The sequence below is a fragment of the Lagenorhynchus albirostris genome, chromosome X (assembly GCF_949774975.1).
Source record: "Lagenorhynchus albirostris chromosome X, mLagAlb1.1, whole genome shotgun sequence".
In the NCBI taxonomy this organism is placed as follows: domain Eukaryota; kingdom Metazoa; phylum Chordata; class Mammalia; order Artiodactyla; family Delphinidae; genus Lagenorhynchus; species Lagenorhynchus albirostris.
The window spans coordinates 124,813,182-124,836,578 of record NC_083116.1 but is presented as its reverse complement, the minus strand read 5'-3'; the positions used below and the strand labels follow the sequence as shown (position 1 = coordinate 124,836,578).

At 45.4% G+C, this 23,397-nt stretch overlaps 1 protein-coding gene and 1 pseudogene across 3 annotated transcripts in view; one reads left to right on the top strand and one right to left on the bottom strand.

The window, feature by feature from the left end:
• CLCN4 (chloride voltage-gated channel 4) overlaps window positions 1–23,397 on the top strand; it is a 78,512-nt gene that overhangs the window by 32,178 nt on the left and 22,937 nt on the right. For all 3 annotated transcript variants that reach the window (XM_060136810.1, XM_060136809.1, XM_060136811.1), the window contains 4 exons: window positions 251–405; window positions 4,550–4,649; window positions 9,077–9,264; window positions 17,819–17,941. In XM_060136810.1, coding sequence (XP_059992793.1) covers window positions 262–405; window positions 4,550–4,649; window positions 9,077–9,264; window positions 17,819–17,941 — 555 coding nt within the window. In that variant the 5' untranslated portion in view covers window positions 251–261. The remainder of the gene's footprint in view (window positions 1–250; window positions 406–4,549; window positions 4,650–9,076; window positions 9,265–17,818; window positions 17,942–23,397) is intronic.
• On the bottom strand, window positions 2,839–2,961 carry LOC132514163 (U4 spliceosomal RNA; annotated as a pseudogene).

The following is a 23,397-nucleotide window of genomic DNA, read 5'->3' as shown; positions in this document are numbered from 1 at the left end:
TTGATCTTGGACTTCACAGCCTCCGGAACTGTGAGAAATAAATGTGTGTTATTGATGAGCCACCCAGTCTGTGGTATTTTTGTTACAGCAGCCTGTGCTCACTAAGACAGACTGTATGTATCTTTCATCACAGCAGAGGTGCCTATGCTGAAATGTCTTTTCTGTGCAAAAAAATAGCACACGTGGATTGTTCTGCCAGGTCTGTGCAGATGTTCTGCTCACGTTTTTAACGACAGGTTTTCTCTCCCAGGTGTAAGTAGCATGGTCAATGCAGGAGCGATGAGTGGCTCTGGAAACCTGATGGATTTCCTTGACGAGCCGTTCCCTGATGTGGGGACGTATGAGGACTTCCACACCATCGACTGGCTGAGGGAGAAGTCACGGGACACCGACAGACACAGAAAGGTACATGCTGTTCATAAGGACACTGTGAGGGGAATCCCTTCGGAGGGCTGGGCCATGCTTCTATCGGACAGTCACTGAGCTAGAGCTTGGGTTCATGTGTCGTGTGCTGAGCTAGGTTCTAGAGAAGAGAAGGGCTAGTGGGAGAGGCAGAGATGTGGACAGGTAATTCTAATACCAGGTGCTTTGGGTGGAAGGCTATGTCATACAGAGGTGTGGTGTGGAGGGCAAGGAGTGGGGCTCTGGAACCAGACAGATTGGGTACATCCTGACTTTGACATCTTTAGGCTGGCTGACTTTTGGGGTGCCATTTCTGGACCCCATCTTCTCATCTGTAAGGATGGAGTTAATTATACCAGAAGATTAAATGGGGCTCTATGTGTATGAAAGCACATATTACAGTGCCTGGCCTCTCGTAGGCAGTCAATATATATTTTTATGGGCTGCAGTAAGGTTATGTATCAAGTGCTGTGGGATCATTTAGGAGGGATGGTTAGGGAGGGAGTTTTTAGAGGGGGTGCGATTTCAGTGGGGTCTTGAAGGATGACTAAGAATTTGCCAGGCAGAGGAAGGGGAAAGGATTCTCATCAGGAGTGGCTTTTTTAGGTCACAGAGGCATGAAAGACCGTGGCACATTTAGGCAGTTCAAGGAGCTCTAAGGTTTGGTGGCAGATTCACGGAAGGGGAGGACTAGAGATGAGTCTGGCCACGTGGGCGATGGGGCCACATTGGGAACCACTGAGTAGACCATGAAGAGGAGTTTAGATTTCCTTTTTTTTTTTTAAGATTTATTTTATTATTTTAAAATTTTATTTATTTATTTATTTTTGGCTGCGGTGGGTCTTAGCAGCAGCACACGGGATCTTCGTTGAGACATGCGGGATCTTTTCGTTGTGGCGCGTGGGCTTCTCTCTAGTTGTGGTGGGCGGGTTTTCTCTCTCTACTTGTGGCTCACAGGCTCCAGGGTGCGTGGGCTCTGTAGTTGTGGTCTGTAGTTGTGGCGCACAGGCTCCAGGGCGCTTGTGATCTGTAGTTGTGGCGCACAGGCTCCAGGGCGCGTGGGCTCTGTAGTTGTGGTCTGTAGTTGTGGCACACAGGCTCCAGGGCGCGTGGGCTCTGTAGTTGTGGTCTGTAGTTGTGGCGCACGGGCTCCAGGGCGCGTGGGCTCTGTACTTGTGGTCTGTAGTTGTGGCACACAGGCTCCAGGGCGCGTGGGCTCTGTAGTTGTGGTCTGTAGTTGTGGCGCATGGGCTCCAGGGCGCGTGGGCTCTGTAGTTGTGGTCTGTAGTTGTGGCGCACGGGCTCCAGGGCGCGTGGGCTCTGTAGTTGTGGTCTGTAGTTGTGGCGCACGGGCTCCAGGGCGCGTGGGCTCTGTAGTTTATGGCACGTGGGCTCTCTAGTTGAGGCGCACGAGCTCAGTAGTTGTGGTGCGTGGGCTTAGTTGTCCCGCGGCATTTGGTATCTTAGTTTCCTGACCAGGGATCGAACCTGTGGCCCCTGCACTGTAAGGTGGACTCTCCACTGCTGGACCACCAGGGAAGTCCCTGGATTTCCTATTTACTTATTTATTTATTTATTTGTTTGGTTTTGGCTGTGTTGGTTCTTCACTGCTGCGCGTGGGCTTTCTCTAGTTGCGGAGGGTGGGGGCTACTCTTTGTTGTGGTGCGCTGGCTTCTCATTGCGGTGGCTTCTCTTGTTACAGAGCACGGGCTCCAGGCGTGCGGGCTTCAGTAGTTGTGGCGTGCGGGCTCTAGAGCACAGGCTCAGTAGTTGTGGCACACGGGCTTAGCTGCTCTGCAGCATGTGGGATCTTCCTGGACTGGGATCAAACCCGTGTCCCCTGCAGTGGCAGGTGGATTCTCAACCACTGCGCCACTGAGAAAGCCCTGGATTTCCTTTTCATGGCCACAGGATACAAGAGAGGTGCACTGCCATGCTCTATATGGCTCCTTCTGTGCTACAACAGCAGAGTCCGGTAGTTGCCACGGAGACCAACTGACCTGCCGAACCGAAAATATTTACTTTCTGTCTCTTTATGGAAAATGTTTGCCAACCCTTGCTCTAAAGGGTTATGAGGGGAATGATGGTCTCAGGAATGTAGGGTTCTGTTAACACAGGGAGGCAAAGGGGTGCTCTTACGATGTGTTTAGATGTAACCATCTGCCTGGAAAGCATGATCCAGGCTGGCTCCTTCAGCCTTCTTGCTGTTAATCAAAACTACAATGAGGTATCACCGCACAGCGGTCAGAATGGCTGTCATCAAAAAAGCTACAAACAGCAATGCTGGAGAGGGTGTGGAGAAAAGGGAACCCTCCTACACTGTTGGTGGGAATGTAAATTGATACAGCCACTATGGAGACCAGTATGGTGGTTCCTTAAAAAACTGAAATTAGAGTTATCATGTGATCCAGCAATCCCACTCCTGGGTATGTATCCAGAGAAAACTCTAACTCAAAAAGATACATGCACCCCAATGTTCATAGCAGCACTATTTACAATTAGCAGTAATCACGCCTCAGATAAACCTCATTGGCTATGATACTGTCACTGCACAAAGCTAACAGCACCATTCACAATAGCCAAGACATGGAAGCAACCTAAGTGTCCATCGACAGATGAATGGATAAAGAAGGTGTGGTACATATATACAATGGAATATTACTCAGCCATAAAAAAGAATGAAATAATGCCATTTGCAGCAACATGGATGGGCCTAGAGATTATCATACTGAGTGAAGTAAGTCAGAGAAAGACAAATATCATATGATATTGCTTATATGTGGAATCTAAAAAAGTGGTACAAGTGGACTTATTTACAAAACAGAAATACACTCACAGACATAGAAAACCAATTTACGGTTACCAAAGGGGAAAGAGGGTGGGGGAGGGATAAATTAGGAGTTCGGACTAACAGATACACACTATTATATATAAAGTAGATAAACAACAAGGTCCTACTGTATAGCACAGGGAACTATATTTAATATTTTGTAATAACCTATAATGGAAAAGAATCTGAAAAAGGATATATATATATAGGTATAACTAAATCACTTTGCTGTACACCTGAAATTAACATTGTAAATCAACTATACTTCAATTAAAAAAAGAAAGTTCGGGGCTTCCCTGGTGGCGCAGTGGTTGGGGGTCCGCCTGCCGATGCAGGGGACGCGGGTTCGTGCCCCGGTCCGGGAGGATCGCACATGCCGCAGAACGGCTGGGCCCGTGAGCCATGGCCGCTGAGCCTGCGTGTCCAGAGCCTGTGCTCTGCAACGGGAGAGGCCACAGCAGTGAGAGGCCCACGTACCGCAAAAAAAAAAAAAAAGTAAGTTCTTGGGACTTCCCTGGTGGCGCAGTGGTTAAGAATCCACCTGCCAATGCAGGGGACATGGGTTTGAGCCCTAGTCTGGGAAGATCCCACATGCCACGGAGCAACTAAGCCCGTGTGCCACAGCTACTGAGCCTGCGCTCTAGAGCCCGTGAGCCACAACTACTGAAGCCCGCACGCCTAGAGCCTGTGCTCCGCAACAAGAGAAGCCACCGCAATGAGAAGCCCGCGCACCGCAACGAAGAGTAGCCCCTGCTCGCCACATCTAGAGAAAGCCTGCGCACAGCAATGAAGACCCAACGCAGCCATAAAGGAAGGAAGGAAGGAAAGAAAGGAGGGAGGGAGGGAGGGAGGAAGGAAGGAAGAGAAAGAAATTAAGTTCGTTCTTGTTGTTAACATGTAGCCTGGAAAATGAAAGAAGGAATTGAAGTCTTTGTCGAAGAGGGTCTTTTGTGAACAGACCTTACGATTTAGGCTAAAATAATGATTTGTATTCAAAACGGTGACACCGAAGTGATGTCTTCCTTCAGAATGGCTTTGAAATAATCACAGATCACATCACACTTAGTGAGGTTTTTTTAAGTAAGTGAACTTTTTTGGATTCTTTGGAGACTACTATGGCATCTTTCTAGCTCTGTGAACTAGAAAGCCCATTTAACCACTGTGCTAGGTAACTGAAAGAGTCACGTTAGCGGCAGTCTAGTTGCTTCATTATATTCGTTTTCTCAATCACCGTGTTTCCTGAGGAAACAGTTTCAGAGAAGGAAGCCTGAATTGGAAAGTGTATCCACATCAGCTCCGATGTCTTTCTGCTTCTAGATAACCAGCAAAAGCAAGGAGTCCATATGGGAGTTCATCAAGAGCTTGCTGGACGCCTGGTCGGGATGGGCGGTGATGCTGCTCATCGGCCTGCTGGCAGGTACGTGGAGTGTTTCTCTTGTACTTCAGGCAAAGGGGCTGTTACTTGAAATACCTAAGGGCACAATACATGACGATACACTTAACATAAATCTATCATCAGTAAAGCAAAAAGACCCCAAGGCACGGACAGGCCCAGGTATGGTCATTGGAGCGCGGTACCGAGAAGGCGGGTTGGCCCTTTCCACACTGTAGAAAGGTTTACCGCCATGCTGGATTTTATTGAAAACACACATTTCACATTCTATAGTACTTGGCCACGTAGAAGGTGAGAAAGGACGGGAACATGTTGATCTCTAAAAATAAAACATCATATGAGACTGGCCTTTACTAACACCGGCAGGCCCTGAGATGAATTGTAAACATCGAGAGACGCCCACAGTAACGTGAGACACCACAGGGTCTGAGGAAGGCCCGGGGGAGGTACCTCCAGCCCATGGGTTGTTCTGACCCTCAGCGACTCCGTGTCCTTCATTTTTATAATCCCAACACCATGTTTGTGAGCAGTTGCTGTTTCCAGAATGAATGAATGAGTATCTGGAGGGGACACCTCCCCTTTTAATAGCAAATGCACAGCCCTCCATGGAAATTGTTTCCTGAAACTTACTTGCTTTTAGGAGGCTGTGAAGGTTAATGTCTAAGGAGAAAAAAATTTGATCATGCTGAAGAGATTCCCTTAAGAAACTCCCCCTGCCTGTAGTAACACGCTAGTTCTGCTTATAGGACTGATCAGAGAATGGCTGTGTGATACAGGTTGAATATAGTACGTACTCGCAGAGCACCTGCGGGGCCTAGGGTAAAATTTTGTGATTAGGGGACTTTGATTTCTGGCTGCCCTGTCACTCGTTACATCTACAGTGGTAAGAGGGGCCTGGTTGCCGGGGAGGGGCTCCCTCTGCCTGGCATGTCCTAAAGGGCCCAGGAGAGTGCTGAAGGGGCAGTCCTCTCCTTCCGGCCACAGCAGCTACCCACCCATTCCGCCCATCCTGTCCTTCCCCTCCCAGTGGCGCTCCCGGTATATATTGGCAGCAGTGCTGGGAGGGAATTCGAGTTCATGGACATATGGCGTTTTGCCACCCATTCATTAGGCTCTATGAAGTCCTTTAAAGGTAGGTGGGGTGGGGGGAGAGGGCGGAGAGGGTAGTTTGCTGCGAACTTCGATGTCTTTCTTTAGAATAGATTTATAAAACTGTACCCTGTGTTATTCTTGGCTCCTGGGAAGGAGGGATGAATACGGGAAATGAAGGAATCAGAGTAGATGTCTTGGCGTCCTGCTGGGGTCACACAGCATAGATTTATCAACTGACCTCAGAGCCCTGTCGGGCTGTCTTTAGCAAGTCAGATACCGACCATCGGGCTTCACTGTTAATCCGATTTCCATCAGTTCTTTCAGGAAGAATCACCTGGGGAATTAAAAAAAAATGCTGCTGCCCAGGCTTCAATTAAATAGTAGCTCCCTGGAGATGACACCCTAGCATTGAGTAAAGCCCCCTTTCCCCTGTGATTTTAATATGCAGCCAGGGGTGAGGACTGCTGGAGAAGGGCGATCCCATGGTCACATCAGCAGATGAGTATAGGAGGGAGGCAAGAAAAAGATGATCTTGGCAGTGAAGGTGGCGAAAGTGTTCTTTTGATCTGGATGAAGGAAAAGCCAGAAAACTGCCCCATTCACCTTCCCGTTCCCCAGTGGCGAGCCCCAGGGGTCCCACTATCTTGCCAGTCACCTCCGTATTGGCAGCCCAGACATTATATTCCGACGCCCAAGCTGCGGCTCCTCTGCAGGGCGTTAACCAGGAGCCACCACTGGGTGTCGCTGTTGTTCCACACAAGGCAGTTTTTGTTCCAATGTCATCTTCTGCTTGAGGTGTTCTCTGACCACCTTTTCTAAAAGCACGTCTCCCTCTCTGAGCCTCGTCGCCCTCGCCCACTATATGTATGTATGTGTGTGTGTACGTAACAGCTTTATTGAGATATAACTCACATACCATACAGTTCACCTAGTTAAAGTGTACAACTTGGTGGTTTTTAGTGTATTCACAGAGTTTTGCAACATCACCAAGGCCAATTTTAGAACATTTTCATCAGCTCCCAAAGAACCTTCCTACCCTTTAGCTATCAGCCCCAGTGTCCCTAGCCTCCGCTCAGTCCTGGGCAACCGCTAATCTACTTGCTGTCTCTGTAAATTTGCCTACTCTGGACATTTCATAAAATGGAAGCATACAATATATGGTCTTTTGTGACTGGCTTCTTTTACAGCATAACGTTTCCAAGGTTCATCCATGCTGTCGCATGTGTCAGCGCTTCATTCCTTTTGGTTGCCATTGTAGGTGGACCACATTTTGTTTCTCCATTCAGCAATTGATGGGCATATGGGTTGTTTCCACTCTTTGGCTTCTGTGAATATGCAGTTGTGAACATTTGCGTACATGTCTTGTGTTGGGTGTATGTTTTCATTTCTCGTGGGCAGATGCCTAGGAATGGAAGTGTTTGGTCAGGTGGTGACTCCTTGTTTAACTTTTTTTTTTTTTTTTTTTGTAATACGCGGGCCTCTCACTGTTGCGGCCTCTCCCGTTGTGGAGAACAGGCTCCGGACGCGCAGGCTCAGCGGCCATGGCTCACGGGCCCAGCCGCTCTGCGGCATGTGGGATCTTCCCGGACCGGGGCGCGAACCCGTGTCCCCTGTGTCGGCAGGTGGACTCTCAACCACTGCGCCACCAGGGAAACCCCCTTGTTTAACTTTTTGAGGACGTGTCCGACTGTTCTCCTGCACCATTGTAGGAAATGGCTGCCATTGGAACGTGCTGTATTCTCCTCTCTAGCACCTACCACCTTCTGTTGGAGCCCCTCATTTACTTACTTATTCAATCTAGTGTCTTCTCGTACAAGCTGAGATTCCACGAAGGCAGGGACCTGAGTTTGCTTTGTTCACTGCTGTACCCCAGGGTGTGGAACAGTACGTGGCACGTAGTACGTAGGTGCTCAATAAATAGCCCTTGAGTGAATGGATGGACCTGAGTTTCCTGATTTTCATTCGTTTGTTGCTCTCATTCATTCAACATGGATATATAGTTCCAGCTATGTACCTGACGTGAATACAATGGCCCTTGCCCACTTAAAGGGGACACAGGGTCTAGACACCTGGCTTGATCCCCACCGTGGCACACAAACCAGACAAGAGACTCCCCCCACCCTTATAGACTAGTTGGAGTGTGTGTGTGTGTGCATGTGAGGGGTGTGTGTGTGTGTGTGTGTGTGTATACACATATATATATAAATACTGATCATATCAGGATGTGATAGGTATGGTGATGGGGAGTGCCTGGGAAGTATACTTAGCCCAGACTTAGGAAATCAGGGAAGGCTTCCTGAAGGAGGTGATATAAATGCCAGCATCTGGAAGATAAATAGGAGCTTGGCGGGTTGGGGGAGGACAGTGCTATCTGAGGTGGTGCAGAGAGGAGGGCCTGGTGTGCCAAGGAACACAGTGTGGGCAGGGTGTGGGATTCGTGATGGAGAGAGAGGAGCCTGGAGAGAAATGTGGGAACGGTGGTCAGAGCCTGTGCGCTGCTGAGGATTCGGGTGTTCTGGCTAGAACAGTGGGCGACTGCTGATGGAACCAGGAGAGTGGCAAGGCCAGGTCGCCTGAGGCTGGCATATGGCTGCCTTCGGGGAATTGATGTTGTAATAAGGATCTAGTAAAAGTGTGAAAAGTTTGGTAGCGCAAAGGTATTCCCTGCCTTCGTGAAAGACTGGAATGGGTTATTCTAGAAAGAGACCTAAAATGGCCTTCTCTGACCCACTGCACACTCGATTTTATCCCACTCCTATCGGCCTTTAAAGTAGTTATTTACTTATGTAGCTCCTCAGTCCTTTATCCATAATTTTTAAAAATCCAGAAAGTTCTAACAAGTAAGATTTTTCAAGCTGGATTCCATTTGATGGGAAAACTTTATTTCAATGACGAGGCTGTTATAAATAGTTTTGTCTCCATTTTGTCTGAATTGTCAGGTTTCCTGGAGGATATTCATGTGTGTGATGCCAGCATCCTGCCCCAGAAGCCGCTGAGGGGGTTACGTGATTTATAGGGTGTAGGTACCCTGTTTCTAAGATTCGGAAGGGCTGGGTTCTGAAAGCCGCTCGGCCCCAGGGGCTTGCGGTGGGCTCAGTGCTGCGGGTCTCTCCCTCCCACCCTATCGAAGCCCCCCGAGGACAGCGTATCATTGGCCTTTGTGTCTCACTGGGCTGGGCACCACTTTTGCCACACCTGGTGCCCTGCCACTCGCTCAGGTGACCTCAAGACTGAAGAAAGAGGGTTCCTGGGTGCGTGGCAGCCCGGGGCACGGGCATCTCCGCCTGGCCCTCCGGGCGCACGTGCTACCCTGGCCCATGCCGGCCGTCCTTCTGAGTGGCTCTCGCTGCTTCTTCCAGGCACCCTGGCCGGGGTCATCGATCTCGCCGTCGACTGGATGACAGACCTGAAGGAGGGCATCTGCCTGTCCGCCTTCTGGTACAGCCACGAGCAGTGCTGCTGGACTTCCAATGAGACCACGTTTGAGGACAGGGACAAGTGTCCCCTGTGGCAGAAGTGGTCGGAGCTGCTGGTGAAACAGTCGGAGGTGGGTGCAGGGGCGGGTCCTGGCTGGGAGCCCCGTGGCTGGTGTGGGGGACGTCCGAGCTCTCACCTTGCAGGGTCTGTCCTGACCGTCGTTGTGGCTACTACGAGTGCCACTTGCCACTTGGCTTTTTCTAGCTCTAGGGTTCAAACTTCACTTGGAAAATCCTTTCCCACTATTTCATGTGTACGATGTATGTATTTTCTTTAAAGCCTTTTGTTTGGCTTTATTTTTCTTACTGAGAGTGATCTCTTGATCATGCTGAAGAAATAGGGTTGATTTTTATCCCTTCTGATTGAGAAGAAAAGATGTTACTGTTTTTTAATAACAGCTTTAGTGAGACATGATCCATACTCCGTGGGGCGCACCCATTAACGGGTACAATGCGGTGGCTTTTAGGATATTCACAGAGTTGTGCCACATCACCCCGATCGAATTTTAGAACTTTTTTTTTAACATTTATTTTTCATTCAAACAGAAAGTCGCAAAAATTATAATCATCCTCATCAGTTCACTCAGTCCCATGTAATTATTTTCATCTTGATCTTTTGTTAGCACTTTTATGAATGCATCAGTTTTCCATTAGAGTTCTGAAAATGCTTATTCATTCAGTTCAGCAGTATAGTCAGTTACCAGAAACCTGTACTTGTCAGAGTCTTTTCCATGAATTCCTTGAAGCTGAAACCCTTTTATAGGAACATTTTTGCAAAAGCGTCAGAGTACACCCAGAACTGTCTGTAAATGACAAAAGACTTAAAAATGACCACAGTTAAAGATTTGATGAAAGTTCATAATAATGCAATTGACAAGGAAACTTAGTTATTTCTGAGATATACATTTTAAAGTAATAACTAGAATTATGACTTATAACATTATACCAGAACATATAAGATATTTAGGAATTTCATGTAATGTCTGAAACATTTATATTAACATATTTCCATACAAATAACCCAAAGAAAGTTTAGTATTAGTTGTTTTTTTTCTTTTTATACAACAGGTTCCTATTAGTCATCAGTTTTATAGACATCAGTGTATACATGTCAATCCCAATCGCCCAATTCAGCACACCACCATCCCCACCCCACTGCGGTTTTACCCCCTGATGTCCATACGTTTGTCCTCTACATCTGTGTCTCAACTTCTGCCCTGCAAACCGGTTCATCTGTACCATTGTTCTAGGTTCCACATACATGCGTTAATATACGATATTTGTATTTCTCTTTCTGACTTACTTCACTCTGTATGACAGTCTCTAGATCCATCCACGTCTCAACAAATGATTCAATTTCGTTCCTTTTTATGGCTGAGTAATATTGCATTGTATATATGTACCACAACTTCTTTATCTATTCCTCTGTCAGTGGGCATTTAGGTTGCTTCCATGACCTGGCTGTTGTAAATAGTGCTGCAATGAACATTGGGGTGCATGTGTCTTTTTGCATTATTGTTTTCTCTGGGTATATGCCTAGTAGTTGGATTGCTGGATCATATGGTAATTCTATTTTTAGTTTTTTAAGGAACCTCCATACTGTTCTCCATATTGGCTGTATCAATTTACATTCCCACCAACAGTGCAAGAGGGTTCCCTTTTCTCTACACCCTCTCCAGCATTTGTTGTTTGTAGATTTTCTGATGATGCCCATTCTAACTGGTGTGATGTGATACCTCATTGTAGTTTTGATTTGCATTTCTCTAATAATTAGTGATGTTGAGCAGCTTTTCATGTGCTTCTTGGCCACCTGTATGTCTTCTTTGGAGAAATGTCTATTTAGGTCTTCTGCCCATTTTTGGATTGGGTTGTTTGTTTCTTTAATATTGAGCTGCATGAGCTGTTTATATATTTTGGAGATTAATCCTTTGTCCATTGATTCGTTTGCAAATATTTTCTCCCATTCTGAGGGTTGTCTTTTTGTCTTGTTTCCTTTGCTGTGCAAAAGCTTTTAAGTTTCATTAGGTCCCATTTGTTTATTTTTGTTTTTATTTCCATTACTCTAGGAGGTAGATCAAAAAAGATCTTACTGTGATTTATGTCAAAGAGTGTTCTTCCTATGTTTTCCTCTAAGAGTTTTATAGTGTCCACTCTTACATTTAGGTCTGTAATCCATTTTGAGTTTATTTTTGTGTATGGTATTAGGGAGTGTTCTAATTTCATTCTTTTACATGTAGCTGTCCAGTTTTCCCAGCACCACTTATTGAAGAGACTGTCTTTTCTCCATTGCATATCCTTGCCTCCTTTGTCATAGATTAGTTGACCGTAGGTGCGTGGGTTTATCTCTGGGCTTTCTATCCTGTTCCATTGATCTATGTTTCTGTTTTTGTGCCAGTACCATATTGTCTTGATTACTGTAGCTTTGTAGTGTAGTCTGAAGTCAGGGAGTCTGATTCCTCCAGCTCCGTTTTTTTCCCTCAAGACTGCTTTGGCTATTCGGGGTCTTTTGTGTCTCCGTACAAATTTTAAGATGATTTGTTCTAGTTCCATAAAAAATGCCATTGGTAGTTTGATAGGGATTGCATTGAATCTGTAGATTGCTTTGGATAGTACAGTCATGTTCACAGTATTGATTCTTCCAATCCAAGAACATGGTATATCTCTCCATCTGTTGGTATCTTTAATTTCTTTCATCAGTGTCTTATAGTTTCCTGCATACAGGTCTTTTGTCTCCCTAGGAAGGTTTATTCCTAGGTATTTTATTCTTTTTGTTGCAGTGGTAAATGGGAGTGTTTCCTTAATTTCTCTTTCAGATTTTTCATCATTAGTGTATAGGAATGCAAGAGATTTCTGTGCATTAATTTTGTATCCTGCAACTTTACCAAATTCATTGATTAGCTCTAGTAGTTTTCTGGTGGCATTTTTAGGATTCTCTATGTATAGTATCGTGTCATCTGCAAACAGTGACAGTTTTACTTCTTCTTTTCCAATTTGTATTCCTTTTATTTCTTTTTCTTCTCTGATTGCCGTGGCTAGGACTTGCAAAACTATGTTGAATAATAGTGGTGAGAGTGGACATCCTTGTCTCGTTCCTGATCTTAGAGGAAATGCTTTCAGTGTTTCACCATTGAGAATGATGTTTGCTGTGGGTTTGTTGTGTATGGCCTTTATTATGTTGAGGTAGGTTCCCTCTATGCCCACTTTCTGGAGAGTTTTATCATAAATGGGCGTTGAATTTTGTCAAAAGCTTTTTCTGCATCTATTGAGATGATCATATGGTTTTTATTCTTCAATTTGTTAATGTGGTGTATCACATTGATTGATTTGCATATGTTGAAGAATCCTTGCATCCCTGGGATAACTCCCACTTGATCATGGTGTATGATCCTTTTAATGTGTTGTTGGATTCTGTTTGCTAGTATTTTGTTGACGATTTTTGTATCTATATTCATCAGTGATATTGGCCTCTAATTTTCTTTTTTTGTAGTATCTTTGTCTGGTTTTGGTATCAGGGTGATGGTGGCCTCATAGAATGAGTTTGGGAGTGTTCCTTCCTCTGCAATTTTTTGGAAGAGTTTGAGAAGGATGGGTGTTAGCTCTTCTCTAAGTGTTTGACAGAATTCACCTGTGAAGCCATCTGGTCCTGGACTTTTGTTTGTTGGAAGATTTTTTTTTCTTTTTTTTTTTTGCGGTACGCGGGCCTCTCACTGTCGCGGCCTCTCCCGTTGCGGAGCACAGGCTCCGGACGCGCAGGCTCAGCAGCCATGGCTCACAGGCCCAGCCACTCCGCAGCATGTGGGATCTTCCCGGACCGGGGCACGAACCCATGTCCCCTGCATCGGCAGGCGGACTCTCAACCATTGCGCCACCAGGGAAGGTCTTGTTGGAAGATTTTTAATCACGGTTTCAATGTCATTACTTGTGATTGGTCTGTTCGTATTTTCTGTTTCTTCCTGGTTCAGTCTTGGAAGGTTTTACCTTTCTAAGAATTTGTCCATTTCTTTCAGGTTTTCCATTTTTGTGGCATAGAGTTGCTTTTAGTAGTCTCTTAGGATGCTTTGTATTTCTGCGGTGTCTGTTGTAACTTCTCCTTTTTCATTTCTAAATTTATTGATTTGAGTCCTCTCCCTCTTTTTCTTGATGAGTCTGGCTAATGGTTTATCAATTTTGTTTATCTTCTCAAAGAACCACCTTTTAGTTTTATTGATCTTTGCTGTTGTTTTCTTTGTTTCTATTTCATTTATTTCTGCTCTGATCTTTATGATTTCTTTCCTTCTTCTAACTTTGGGTTTTGTTTGTTCTTCTTTCTCTGGTTCCTTTAGCTGAGGTTAAATTGTTTATTTGAGATTTTTCTTGTTTCTTGAGGTAGGCTTGTATAGCTATAAACTTCCCTCTTAGAACTTCTTTTGCTGCATCCCATAGGTTTTGGATCATCGTGTTTTCATTGTCATTTGTCTCTAGGTATTTTTTGATTTCCTCTTTGATTTCTTCAGTGATCTCTTGGTTATTTAGTAACGTCTTGTTTAGCCTCCATGTGTTTGTGTTTTTTACGTTTTTTTCCCTGTAATTCATTTCTAGTCTCATAGCCTTGTGGTCAGAAAAGATGCTTGATATGATTTCAGTTTTCTTAAATTTACTGAAGCTTGATTTGTGACCCAAGATGTGACCTATCCTGGAGAATGTTCCGTGCGCACTTGAGAAGAAAGTGTAATCTGCTGTTTTTGGATGTAATCTGCTGTCCTATAAATATCAATTAAATCTATCTGGTCTTTTGTGTCATTTAAAGCTTCTGTTTCCTTATTAATTTTCTGTCTGGATGATCTCCATTGGTGTGAGTGAGGTGTTAAAGTCCCCCACTATTATTGTGTTCCTGTCGATTTCCTCTTTTATAGCTGTTAGCAGTTGCCTTATATATTGAGGTGCTCCTGTGTTGGGTGCATATATATTAATAATTGTTATATCTTCTTCTTGGATTGATCCCTTGATCATTATGTAGTGTCCTTCCTTGTCTCTTGTAACCTTCTTTATTTTAAAGTCTATTTTATCTGATATGAGTATTCCTACTCCAGCTTTCTTTTGATTTCCATTGGCATGGAATATCTTTTTCCATCCCCTCACTTTCAGTCTAGGTCTGAAGTGGGTCTCTTGTAGACAGCAAATATATGGGTCTTGTTTTTGTATCCATTCTGCGAGCCTGTGTCTTTTGGTTGAAGCATTTAATCCATTCAAATTTAAGGTAATTATTGATATATATGTTCCTATTACCATTTTCTTAACTGTTTTGGTTTGTTTTCGTAGGTCCTTTTCTTCTCTTCTGTTTCCGACTTAGAGAAGTTTCTTTAGCATTTTTTGTAGATGGTTTGGTGGTGCTGAATCCTGTTAGCTTTTGCTTGTCTGTAAGGCTTTTAATTTCTCTGTTGAATTTGAATGAGATCCTTGCTGGGTAGAGTAATCTTGGTTGTAGGTTCTTCCCTTTCGTCACTTTATCATGCCACTTCCTTCTGGCTTGTAGAGTTTCTGCTGAGAAATCAGCTGTTAACCTTATGGGAGTTCCCTTGTATGTTATTTTTCCTTTTTCCCTTACTGCTTTCAATAATTTTTCTTTGTGTTTAATTTTTGCCAATTTGATTACTATGTGTCTTGGCGTGTTTCTGCTTGGGTTTAATCCTATATGGGACTCGGTGCGCTTCCTGGACTTGGGTGGCTATTTCCTTTACCATGTTAGGGAAGTTTCAACTATAATCTCTTCAAATATTTTCTCTGGTCCTTTCTCTCTCTCTTCTCCTTCTAGGTCCCCTATAATGCGAATGTTGTTGCCTTTAATGTTGTCCCAGATGTTTCTTAGGCTGTCTTCATTTCTTTTCATTCTTTTTTCTTTATTCTGTTCTGCAGCAGTGAATTCCACCATTCTGTCTTCCAGGTCACTTATCTGTTCTCCGGCCTCAGTTATTCTGCTATTGATTCCCTCTAGTGTATTTTTCATTTTAGTTATTGTATTGTTCATCTCTGTTTGTTCTTTAATGCTTCTAGGTCTTTGTTAAACATTTCTTGCATCTTCTCGATCTTTGCCTCCATTCTTTTTCCAAAGTCCTGGATCATCTTCACTATCATTATTCTGAATTATTTTTCTGGAAGGTTGCCTATCTCCACTTCATTTAGTTGTTTTTCTGGGGTTTTATTTTGTTCCTTCATCTGGTACATAGCCCTCTGCCTTTTCATCTTGTCTGTCTTTCTGTGAATGTCTAGAACATTTTCATCGCCCCCAAAGAATCCTTGTACGGAACGGCAGTCACTCCCCATTTCCCCCCAAGTCTGCCAGTCCTAGGCAACCACGAATCTACTTTCTTGTGTCTGCAGATTTCCCTGTTCTGGACATTTCATGTAAATGGAATCATACAGTCCGTGGACTTTTTTTTTTTTTGCTGTACGTGGGCCTCTCACTGTTGTGGCCTCTCCCGTTGGGGAGTACAGGCTCCGGACGCGCAGGCTCAGCGGCCAGGGCTCACGGGCCCAGCCGCTCCGCGGCATGTGGGATCTTCCTGGACCGGGGCACAAACCCGCATCCCCTATATCGGCAGGTGGACTCTCAACCACTGCGCCACCAGGGAAGCCCCTGTGGACTTTTGTGTCTGGCTTCATTAACTTAGCGTAATGTCTTCCAGATTCGTTCGTGTCATACCATAGATTGGTACTTTATTCCTTTTCATGGCCAAATAACATTCCATTGTCTGGATAGAGCACATTTCATTTCTCCACTCATCAGCTGAGTAACATGGGTTGCTTCCACTTTGGGGCTATTATGAATGATTTTGCTTTGAACGTTTGTCTACAGGTTTTTGTGTGGACATATGTTTTCATTTCTTTTGGGTAGATACCTAGGAGGGGAATTGCTGGGTCACATGGCAACTCTATATTTAACCTTCTGAGGAGCTGCCAGACTCTCTTCCAGAGTGGCTGCACCACTTGAGACTCCAGCAGCAGTGTATGTGGGTTCCAGTTTCCCCACATCCTCACCGACCCCAGTTGTTATCTGGTTTGGATTATAGCCCTCCTAACAGGTGTGAAGTGCTGTCTCATTGTGAATTAAGTTACCATCTTCCAGTGCATCTTAGGAGCACGTTACAGAGGATGTTTGTGGGCCTTCTGTGATGGGAATATCCCAGGCCCAGGGGATGTAGCAGTGAAGCACAGACCTGTTGCTTGCCTTCATGGCACTCCAAGCTTCAGATCCACATACACATCTTAGCTGGGGAAAAGGGTTAGTTTCTAACCGAATTCAGTGGTTACCACAATGACTGTGGGTCATCGACAGATCAGAAGCCCAGGTGAGGGGGAGTTAGGTTGGAACGATTCACATTAGGGGCAATGTGAGGACCATTCAAGCTAGAAGTGTTCTTGGAAGATAGATGTGATCCCTTTATTCTCCTCTTCCCTCTCCCGCTCTCTTGCCCGATTGACTTAATGCAGCTGAAGACATTTGGAATGCACTTTGCCATTTGCTAAACCTCTTTCTCAGTGGAGTTGAAAATTAATTCCTTCAAATCTCAGAAGTAGACCGGGATCTTGAAATCTCACACATTCTCAGTGCTCTCCATTACTTCCAAAAATACAAAAATAAATTCTCTACTTGAGTTGATGGAGGCGGGCAGGCAGAATTGGCTGGGCGCCATGTTTGATTTCTTCTCTCCTATTTTGGGGGGAAATATGGCCGTCTAGCTTTTCAGCCATTTCTAAGATTTATACTTTGATTCAAAGAATTACTGTTAGTAAGGGTGAGACGTTATTTTTAGTCTCAAAAAAGTCCATTTTTCACTAGGTGAAATGTACTCCTCGGTCTGATTTCTCCCCACATAGGGTGTGAATGTCTGTGATTGTGAGGCTCGAGCCGTCTCCTGGAGCGTGTTTTTGCGTTTTACAGGCACACGTGTAGCCGTGCCCACAGCCTGGCTTGTAGGTGGCCTCACTTTCCCTCTCCATCACGTGCGGCATCCAGATGGTGGCAGGAAGCTGAGGCCTGGAGAATTGTGGTCTCTGCCCACAGACCAGGTCCTCCGCCTCAGAGACCCCAGACTGTGTGTTTGGTTCAGAAAATGTTCCCCACACATCAGATAATTTGAACTATTGGGGCGGGGCCTGAGACTCTGCATTTCCAGCCCACGCCCAGGTCCAGGGACCACATCTGGGTAGCAGTATTCTGAAACGCAGTTCCCACACTTCCTCACTGGCAGGGCAGCTGCGTGCTGCGGCACGGATGTGGCCTTCATGAAAGCAAAGAGGCTGATCCACCATACACGAGACCAAACAAACCTTCCCGGGGCTCGAAGGCAGAATTTTCTCTGACACCTTTCATTAACTTGAGGGCCCGGAGCCATTAAAACCAAGCCTCATTCACAGTTTCTATGACTGCTGAGATCTCACCTGGTAGAAGGTGTGTGTACACAGCTCCCGGAGAAGCAGCCAGCGCTGTGTGTGTGAACCGACTGTAGCAATGGCAGCAGCTGATAAAGCCAACCCTGCCTCTTCGCTGACACAGGACCCGGAGAGAAGCTGCCTGGCGGAGGGGCAGGTGCGTCGCTCGGTTCTGCGGTGGCTCACGTGTTCTTTCTTGTTCTGTGTCTCGTTTAGGGTGCCAGCGCTTACATTCTGAATTACCTAATGTACATCCTGTGGGCGTTGCTGTTTGCGTTTTTGGCCGTCTCCCTGGTACGAGTATTTGCACCATACGCCTGTGGCTCTGGTATACCCGAGGTGAGTGGGGGCTGAATGAATTTCTTTTGTGCCAATAATAAGAATAGCAAATGTTTACGTGGTACTTCTGTGCTAAGCACGGTTCCAAGCATTGGACATCTGTTCACTCATTTAGTCCTCACAGGGAGCCTATGAGGTAGGTACTGTTATTCTTCATTTGACAGTTGGGGAAACTGAAGCACAGAGAGGTTAAGTAACTTGCCCAAGGTCACTAAGCCGGTGAGCTGGGAGTCGAATCCAGCTGTCTGGCTTTATGCTCTGTTGCTTCTCAGCTGCTTAAATTCTTGTCTTTACAAACCAGGCATAACTCTTAAAGCCTGTGGAGTCAGAGTCCATCAACCACACACACAAACGTGGCACTCTAGTAACTCATAAGTGCGTCTATGATGGAACGTGAAAGAGGACAACGGTGGAGGTTTACTGCTCAGAAAGCTTACTGATGAGTAAACTCCCTCGCCACGTTTTGTTCTTCTGGTGACAGGGTAATAGCAATCTTTAAAAAATGAATTCCACGTTCAGTACATGCACCGTGAATGCACCCTTGTGAGTTTAGAGTTTTTATAAATATTTTTCAGCACTTTCTTGTAACCAGAGTATGAGGGAAGTGACCTCATCGACCAGGAGGAATGCCCAAGACCAAACTTCAAACCAAGGAGATCTGCTGGGTTAGAATAACGATGCTTGAGCAAATTCCCAAAAAGCCCACATAGTAAAACTTTTAGCCAGAAATCATTCTAAAAGCACTTAGATGATCATTCTAATCATTGCTGTTCCATTCTCCTTCAAGTCGGTGCTTCAGCAGCGCCCATAGACGGTGGAGATGCCGAGTTGATAAAGATGTGAGCGGTCATGGCAGTGCACCCACACTCTTTGGTGGTGTCGCCAGCACCGCCGCTGGTCTGGGCAGTTCATGCAAAGGGCTGGGGTAATTAAAGGATCATCGAAAGGAAAGCTCAACATTGTCTTGATCCAGGAAAAGATTAAAAAAAAAAAAAAGACTTTCATGCTGAACTTTGGATGGTTTATATGAGCGTGTTGCTGCAGGAGCCTGAAAAATAAGCTGCAATACCATCCTGTTTCCTCGGTACAGCCACTGCTGCTCTAAGGCACCATATGCATTCCTAAAAATCACAAAACTGCATCATCAAAACCACAGAGCTTGTGGGGAAGATGGGGCGAGGGGCACAGCACTCAGAAACTTCACTGGTGACACATGAAAAAGACGGGAACCTCATAAAAGCAGTAGCAGAGTTAGACACACGTTAAATGGTTAAGAAATGTGTGAATACTCCCCTAGTGCATGCGTGAGCTGGGAGTCGTCTGAGACGTGTGCCTGTGTGCATTTTGTGTAGCCCTGCACGGCTCGATTCGCAGCTGCAGTTTTCCGCCTTGTGTTTCTCCCAGATGAAATTGTGCAGAAACAGATGCGAAATTGGCATTATGCTCAAGTTCTGCCCTGACTGCATGAATCACACTGGAACAAATTTGGGTTTTCCAAACAAGTGTTCAGGCAGAACTGACTGCGTTTTATTGGATATCGAAGACCGAAGGCACCCGGGACACTAAAAAGAACAGATTACTGTTGGCATCTCGGTTTCTGATCGCAATGCCCAACAGCACGCGCTTTTGGACTCAGCCGCCTATCAAAATAAGGAGATGGCCAGTGGGGAACTGGTGGGGAATTTAAAGCAGCAATAAAAGATGTGGGGGCAATCCCATCTTCCCCTTCCAAGAACCAGAGGTGCGTGGCTCAGCTCTTAGACAGACAGGGAACTCTATCTGGGAGGGGCTGGCTGGACCTGGTTTTCGTCCAAAGCAGGCATCTTTATTTGTGGCAGCTGAACTCAAAAGGAATAAACTACTGAGTTGAGCATTGTTTCCCGTGTGACAAAGCACAAGGAACACACTGACATGGATAAAACTCATAAAAGCGGTATCAAGTGAAAAAAGTAAGTTGCAGAAGAATATCTAAATAAAGTATGAATCTATTTATGTAGAGGCCCTAAAACAGCCAAAATGAAACAAGCATACTGTATAGTGATATACATATGTGCTAAAGCTATAAAGGAAGGCAAGGGAATGATTGGAGGCGGGAGGAGGAAGGTTCCACTGAGGAAGCAAACAGGGCTTTCAAAGGTACCTGCTCTTCTGTCCTAAACTTGGTAGTGGGTACATGAACATGCTTTCAGCCGTATATAATATGTAACAGGTTCATGTCTCTATTTATAAAAGAGTTCACAATAATCTTTTCAAGTACCAGGAGCCCAATGGAGATTTCATAATTAAGCTTTGGTTATTATGACTCAGTAGTAGAAAATTTTCCCTATTATTATAGTAGAGCTTGAAATTCCTAACCTAAGGGTGCAATACCTACCCCAGTTCTTGGAGGAGAGGGGCAGAGTGAAAAGTAAGTGCAAATAAGTAGTTCCTGGATATAAAGGATGTCCTTCCAGTTAAAACCCAACGGACCATGCAAACAGCTCTACTCAGTTTGAGATACAGGGCTATTCTTCACTTCAGGAAAGATACTAAATGAGATCTTTAGAAAATAAACTTCCCATCGTAGGAGGTGATTGGCAGTGTCGGAACAAACTTTGAATGCAGTGCACTTCTGAACAGTTTAAAAATCACTCATCCGGGCTTCCCTGGTGGCGCAGTGGTTGAGAGTCCGCCTGCCGATGCAGGGGACGCGGGTTCGTGTCCCGGTCCGGGAAGATCCCACATGCTGGGGAGCAGCTGGGCCCGTGAGCCATGGCCGCTGAGCCTGCGCGTCCGGAGCCTGTGCTCCACAATGGGAGAGGCCACAGCAGTGAGAGGCCTGCGTACTGCAAAAAAAAAAAAAAAATCACTCATCCTTTATAATGTTTGCTTCTGAAACATTTAGATTACTTTGGATGACAGTGTTACTGACCAGGGTTCTTGACCTCCTTAATCAATAGAAAGTGATCAGAGGCCAGGCAAGAAATTCAGGCAAGGCTTTATTGGGGCCCGAGCTGCAGCAGGCGGGGAGGGAGAACAAGTACAGGTGCCCTTGCTGGCCTACTTGCTGGGGGGCAGGGCGAGCTGGTTCCTGATATGCGGTGAGGGGAGGGGTGTGTCCAGGGGTCCGGCCGGAGGGGAGGCTTAGGGGGTCTGCCCACCCCTTTGGTGGTGTTGAGTGCAGGGGGCATGCGCAGTGCCCTGCTTTTGCTCCCGACTCTTCAGAAGTGGCAGTGGGGCTTTTTGGTCTCTTTGTACCTTGTTGTCCAGAATTTGCCCCAACTGGGCATGCATGCAGTTACTTTTAGTCCCTTATACTTTCTTTGTATTTTGTTGCTAGGTGTTTGTCCAGGTGCAAGCATTGCAGCACTGCAGCAAAGGGTCCCAGGTCCCAGCCAGTGTCAAAAACTCCTTTGAAACATTAAAAAAAATACAAATTTAGAGACCATTTCTTTTCTGTGTAATAAATGCTCTTGTATTAGCTCTACAAAGCACATTTAAAAGTGCACACTAGTTCTTGGGCTTCAGAACTTAGAGCGAACTGGGCAAGGATGACTCTACTACTATCTGCTTCATTCATAGAACCACTGTGGACCGTATAAGAAATCATGTCCTCCTAGGGACTTGCCTGCTGGTGCAGTGGTTAAGAATCTACCTGCCAATGCAGGGTACACGGGTTCGAGCCCTGGTCCGGGAAGATCCCACATGCCGCGGAGCAGCTAAGCCCGTGCACCACAACTACTGAGCCTGTGCTCTAGAGCCTGCGAGCCACAACTACTGAGCCCGCGTGCCACAACTACTGAAGCCCATGCGCCTAGAACCCATGCTCCGCAACAAGAGAAGCCACAGCAAAGAGAAGCCACAGCAATGAGAAGCCCGCGCACCGCAACAAAGAGTAACCCCCGCTTGCCGCAACTAGAGAAAGCCCGCACGCAGCAACGAAGACCCAACGCAGCCAAATAAATAAAATAAAGAAAAAAAAAGTAATCATGCCCCCCTAGAACTTACTTTGAGTTGATGTTTCAGTTCTATACAATGTGAACTCTCTCACAAATATTTATTTGCCAGAGAGGTTTTAAAGTTACCACCATCAAGTCACAAATGTGCTGCAATACATCGCCCTAAAGCCCTGCTTGACTCAGTCTCTGTTGATCCAAATTAAAGCAAGCGATTGGATTTTGGCATCTACTGGGAATGAATTTGCCTTCTTTAGTCCCTAATTTGATCATGACAATTTTATAAAGTCATTTTAGAGAATTACAAAATACCTCTTACATTGTTCAATTCACCACATGTCATGGCTGGCAAAGGCTCAGGTAATTTAGATGCTTGTAATTTTCTAAATGGTATTATGCTCTTCAACTGTACCCTGGGGTCCAAATCCACATTAACTAACTGACAAAACATTATAGATAATTTTATTCTAGGCAACACAAAAGGGCAGGATTGTGGCAGGCATACTAAAACGTCCCTTAAATAAAGGGATCTGAGATCCCCAGAGCACAGGCTCAAATAGGCCCACTAGCACTAGTTAAAGACCAGTTTAACCACCGCTAGTTTGTCTGCCTTTAGTTAAAGGCTAGTTCAAGAAATACCATCTGATTGTAGAGCTGGAAGACCTCACTCGTGTTCTCTAGGAAGGATCTTAGTGAGTTCTTTAGAACGGATGCCCACACGCTCACTCACTGTTGGTCTTCCTCCTTGAATTAAGAAACAGATCTCTATCAAGAATTCCTGAGATGGAAATGGTCCAGTCACACACCTGTAAAATTGCTAGGATTAGTTCACTTCACGACCCTCTCCAAATCATCACAGGTGACATGATGCCAAAGAGTGTTTCAGGACCTCCCTTAAACATTGAGTAATTAGGAATACCTGTACTGCTCTTCTCAGGACGAGAGCAGTGCTTCTCTACTGGACTGCATTTTAGAATCACCTGGGGAGGCTGTAAACCTCCTATGCCCAGGATACACCTCAGACGAGTTACATCAGATCTCGGGGTGGGGGGATAACTCGTCCTCACTGGTGCCTAATTCTCCAGGTGATGCCACAGAGCGCTGGTGGAGGACAGTAATAGCTATTTGAGAAACTGATTTCTTGGCGCCCACTAGGAGGCTCTTTGACGTTATGTAAACATCCTGACGGCGACAAGAGCTGAGACTGTCCCATTATGTATTATACAATGGGAAAACGGATTCTGACCAAGAATTTCATTAGCTGACTCACTCACTGTCTAATAAATCTCTGATTACAGGCTTGTAAATTGCTAGCTGGGCAGTAAACATTCACTCCATTTCAGCCAGTCGCAGGAGAGGTTGAAGGTAAAATGTTTCTTACCCATTGGTGATGCTTCCGTATCCAGAAGAACCCTGTTTTGGGGGAAGAGGACTCCAGTAGATGAAGTTAATCACTGAGATTGGCACCCCGTTGAATTCTAAAAGCATTATGCAAATTCACGTGCACATTTAGGGAGAAAG